The sequence below is a fragment of the Corylus avellana genome, chromosome ca3, assembly GCF_901000735.1.
Source record: "Corylus avellana chromosome ca3, CavTom2PMs-1.0".
NCBI lineage: Eukaryota > Viridiplantae > Streptophyta > Magnoliopsida > Fagales > Betulaceae > Corylus > Corylus avellana.
The window spans coordinates 10,681,467-10,686,763 of NC_081543.1; the positions used below are offsets into that span (position 1 = coordinate 10,681,467).

The 5,297-nt window shown below is 33.9% G+C and overlaps 1 protein-coding gene across 1 annotated transcript in view; it reads left to right on the forward strand.

Annotated features, from left to right (window-relative positions):
* The first annotated feature begins 324 nt into the window (after positions 1-324).
* LOC132174064 (rop guanine nucleotide exchange factor 14-like) overlaps positions 325-5,297 on the forward strand; it is a 5,731-nt gene continuing 758 nt past the window's right edge. Inside the window, exons 1-5 of the mRNA XM_059585773.1 lie at positions 325-583; positions 3,483-3,872; positions 4,622-4,776; positions 4,862-4,936; positions 5,030-5,297. Coding sequence (XP_059441756.1) covers positions 508-583; positions 3,483-3,872; positions 4,622-4,776; positions 4,862-4,936; positions 5,030-5,297 — 964 coding nt within the window. The 5' untranslated portion in view covers positions 325-507. The remainder of the gene's footprint in view (positions 584-3,482; positions 3,873-4,621; positions 4,777-4,861; positions 4,937-5,029) is intronic.

Below are 5,297 nucleotides of genomic sequence, written 5' to 3' on the forward strand. Positions count from 1 at the left end.
AAAGCTTTGAAGATAGAGAAACTTCAGCGATAGGGCTGAAAAAATTATATTCAACTCCTTTTACACATCGATAGCAATGCATAATAGCTTGCTTTTTTCTAGCTTTTTGAACCTTTGTTCTTCCTTTTCTACTAAATAGAGGATTGCATCCCCTCTGCCATTTTCAATAAGATTAAATTACTCATACTTTTTATTTTTATGGTCTCTTTAAAACAAAAAAGTTTCAAGTAATTGGGATTTTTTATATATTCTGGCCACTTTTTTTTTTTTGGTAAAAAAAAAAAAATGTTTTGTGTAACTTCCTTGCTAAAACAGGAGCAAACATCTCTGTATATTATAACATGCCACATAATTCAATTTAGCTTTGTGTTTTGTTTAGTCTTAAGACTGTTCTATGGATCTCTACTGAGACTTTTGTTTGCCAAATCATGTTCTAAAAGTTAAGTGTTATTTTTCCAATCCAAAAGACAGACAAAGACAAAAAGGTGTTAAAAAATAAGAGCTAAGATGATGGGGATGAGGAGAAGGCTTGCTTGCTGCACCCGAGACAGAGAGATTAGCATCGACTTTGATGAGCAAGAGAGTAAGGCATCTCTCATTTTTTTCCTACTCACTTGGCCCCCTCTCTTCCTCACTGTTATAATTTCTTGGTAATGTTAAAACAAGAAGAAATAGTTCATTAGTGTTAACAAATATTAATTAAATTGAATCTTCCGTGATTTATGCTTCTTAGTCTCACGTGAGTCATAGCTGATAAACTAATTTAGCAGTCTTATCTTGACCATCCGGTGCTTTTAGTTGGATAACGAACCTACCACATGGGGTGACTGTTGGAAAAGAAATATAAATACAGGGGCTTTAGACTTTGTCAGATGGGTGGTGGTGCTGCTCAAATATAAAAGTTGAAATATCATTTCCCATTTCAATTTGTTTGTTCTTTTGAATAAAGAACGAAGATGGATTTGGTGAATTGAAGGGCTGAGTTTGAGGCTCATAAAAGTGGGGATTGGGAGATGTGTAAGAGAGCCCATCAATCCTTCTTAGCGTGACAGCCATGGCCCCATGACTGCCATGCATCTATGGTGCCTCTGTTCAATTTCTGAACAGAATATTAATGGTGGTGTACCATTACAATAGATTTCAAAAATTTTCCTGAAAATCATCTTCGAGTTAAAACACCAAAACATTCAACATAAAAGGCCTAGTCTCCCAAGCTACTTAAAATTTAATTTTAACATATTTTGAAATTTAGTATGACAACCAAAAGATTTTTCAATCTTATGTGTAAAACACCAGAAATTTTAAATTTGGTCTTTAAAAACCCATTTTATGTTTTTTTCTTTTTTTTGACATGCCAATAACATTGGGTAAAAAATTAAGCGATAAAGACACAATTTTAAAATGTAAACCAAAATAGAAAAGTATGCAGTTTTGGAAATTGTGGATTTATAAGGTATCTAATCCTTCAAGGTCTTTTTCTTTTTTTACCTGAGCCTAATTCTTTATGGTCTATTTTTTTTAACAAGTAATCCTTTGTGATCTATTTTGTATGGAATAATACTACTCATTACATTTATTTATTACACTTATTTTATATTGATGGACATAATGTGCTTTAGGTGATTTTTTATGCTAATCATTTAAAAAAATTACTTAAAATTTGTCACATCAAACAATATAAAATGAATGTGATAAATAAATATGAAGAGTAGCATTACTCTTTTGAATGTGGCTATGTGCAACCCATTAGATGGGGTTATTCTATTCCATAATTTGACCATATTGACTAAAACAGTAAATCATATGAGATGATGACACATCATTTAATAACTAAATTTTAATTTTTGAATTTTTTTTTGAAAACCTAGCTCTCCTGTAAATGTAATGTTCTGCTTCAACACAAATTCTAAGCCCTTTTTAACTCCATCCGCCACATGTGATTGTGATTGATTTTTCAAAAGTGTATGGGACAGAGTCCGCAGAAATTGCGTAGCTCGCACAATTTATTTTGATTGACATTTGTGGGCCCTTATTCCCCACTAAATGAGACATTGAAGTAACTGGGTGGGGACACAAAGTCAGTGTTTAATTCAACTTCTTGTTTTTTTTTTTCTTCTTGGAAAGTTAATTTAACTTATTATTTTATCAGCTCCACTGTGTGGATTCCCTCCTAAGGTTCATTCCTTTCCATTTAGTGTCGTTCCTATGTCTATGTGTTGTGACTTGTTGTCTTGTGCTTTTCTATATTTGTAATGGAAGTGCAACCACGTTCTAAAGATGAAGCTTCAAGACCTTTTTCTGTAGTTTCTTGGAAAGTTCCTTCTTGCTCTGGTCCAATCTGCATGGCCATGGAAGCATATGCTTTCTATTCACCTCTTTATTCTAATTAAATTGTCGTGTGCTTCTACCAAAATAGAGAGAAAAAAGAAAAAAAGAAAGGAAACCAAAGGTTTTTTTTTTGCGAAAACATCCTTAATTTTGGAGCTATTATCCAGGTCGCAAACTTTCGATCCTCTCGACATGTATTAAAAAAAAAAAAATTTTGGTCCAAATATTTGGGATTATTAACACATAATCCAGGTGTTTCTAGATGGAAGTCGATGGTTTTATAGTTCGATGCCTTATTGTAAAAATGAGGAAAAGGAAAACTAACTTAGATATTATTGGAATTGAGATTATCACTTCATAATCGTTGTTGAACCAACAGCTATCATCTGAAATGATGTAATTATGAACTATGTGTCCTTATATATGTCATGTACTTTATTTTGAGTGATAACCTACGTCACATTCTGGTATGAACCTTGTTGGACTGTTGCAGCAATATCTGTAATGGTTTATAGACAGTATTTATTAAACAATTATATATTTTATCCTCTTTCTTGTTCAAAACATGAATTTTTATTAACAATTTTTTCCTCCAAATATGCAGATGTGCCTTGAGATAATGAGAGCATAAACATGTAAATAAAAGGCAGCATTGTGTTTTAAGATGTAAACTTCTTTTGAGGGCCTGTGACTATTAAATATGCTATGATGACTAAGAGAGAGCCAAAACAGTGAAAGAGGCAGACGATGAGAAAATTTAATCAATTTTGGAATAAATAGCCAGACCAGACGCAAATAATTTACTTTGTGATGCCAACCAATGCTTACTGATAGAATCTTCAGCAAAAAGTCTCTAGAAGAATTAAAATTTTTATATTCAAGTGTTTTTATTGCCATGTTTGTAGTTTAGCATTTTATTTTTTTTACTCTTTATCATTTTTTATTTTTTTGGAGTATGCCTTGTTTAGTTGCAAGCGCATCATTTATATGTTGAGAACCAATGAGCATTTGTATGTCCTGTTCCAAAGCTGTCAACCGTGTTATATTAAATTTGTTCTTTATGTTTTTGGTCTTTATTGTTTGGTAAACTAAAACAACTTCTTCACCTTCCATATGAGCTCTGACACAACAAAAACTATAATGGAATCTTTCAGGAATAATGACATACAATGGCCTTGAGAGTTGCATTCTCAATAATCATTCTTATGAAAATGAAAGCAGAACAAGCAGAGGGGATGAATGTGTAACCGACTCCTTGGACGATGGTGGCTCAAGCTGCTCTTCCAGCAAAGATGCTTTTGGATCATTTTCTTCAAAGTGGTTGACAATGAAGAGGGATGAACAGAGTTATGATGAATGGGAGCTCTCAGAAAGCCCCCAACATTTTTATGTGAACGAGAAACCTGCTTATGCCATTCAGTTTTCAGATGTGGAGGCAATGAAAGAAAAATTTGCAAAGCTGTTGTTAGGTGAAGATGTTACAGGAGGATCCAAGGGCCAAACCACTGCTTTAGCTTTGTCTAATGGCATCACAAATCTAGCAGGTGTGAAAAGGTTCCGTTTGCTTAATAGAAATAATTAGTTGGATATGCTTTTTCCCTTACTATAGTTTCTGGATTTGCTTCAAGTATTTTTATATTTACGAGTGTGGGATACTTGTACTGCATTACATATCTCTGTGTCATATGGAGGTGTCAAACTCGTGAGATTAGAATTCTAAATGTACTAGTCCCCAAGGAGTAGCTTAATCGGCTGGAGACCACGCCTCATGAAGTGGAAATTACTAGTTCGAATCTCCCCTCCCCCCTCTCGTGTGGACATGTCAAAAAAAAAAAATTCTAAATGTACTAGGGTAGCTAATAGCATATTATTTTCAACATTTGCGAACAGTGTAATTAATCTTTGAGGTTCATATGTTTTCGAAGTGATTGTATCAGTAAGTAAAAACAATATTCAAGTTTTTCCTAAATAAATGATTGTGAGAATACAATAACAAGCCTTTGATTGAACAGAAATTTATTATGCTAAATACATATAATCTTTCCTAATCAAACTCACTGTTCACAGCAGTTTTTTTTTTTTTTTTATATATATATGTTGTCATCAATATTTCTTTATCTATTTACTTTTTCCTTCTTGTGGGTAGCATATAATGCAGGACCATTTTCCTTCTTTCACTAACTTGGGCCCTAGCTATTCCTTAGAAAACTTCTTCTGTTTTTATGATGTGACCTATGAGAATAATTACATTTTCTCTTAACTATTTAGAATAATATAATAATTGGATTTTCAGCGACGGTTTTTGGAGAGTTGTGGAAATTAGAACCACTCCCTGAAGAAAGTAAGAGCAAATGGCGAAAAGAAATGGACTGGTTACTCTCCCCTACCAACTATATGGTTGAGTTAGTTCCTGCGAAGCAAAATGGTGCAAATGGCCGAACCCTGGAGGTATTTTCTATTTCAATTGGACAGAAGAATAAAGCAGTACGGATTTTACTGATGGTGTGATTTGGATTCGACATTTATTTTGCAGATAATGACACCAAAAGCCCGTGCTGACATTCACATGAATTTACCGGCACTTCAAAAATTGGACTCTATGCTTATTGTAGGTGATCTCTTCATTCCCATTATAATCTAGAGAAGTTTTTATGCATCAATGTATTACTCAAATTAATCTTATTGGTTTTTCATGTTACAGGAGACGTTAGATTCAATGGTGAATACTGAGTTTTGGTATGCAGAAGGAGGTAGCCGGGCAGAAGGAAGGAATAATAGCGGCCGGCAAAGTAAGAGATGGTGGCTCCCATCACCTCAAGTACCAAAGACGGGGCTCTCTGACACTGAGAGGAAGAAATTGCTTCATCAAGGAAGAGTGGTACATCAAGTATTCAAGGCTGCCAAATCAATCAATGAAAATGTTTTGCTTGAGATGCCTGTGCCGGCCATTATTAAAGATGCTCTTCCCA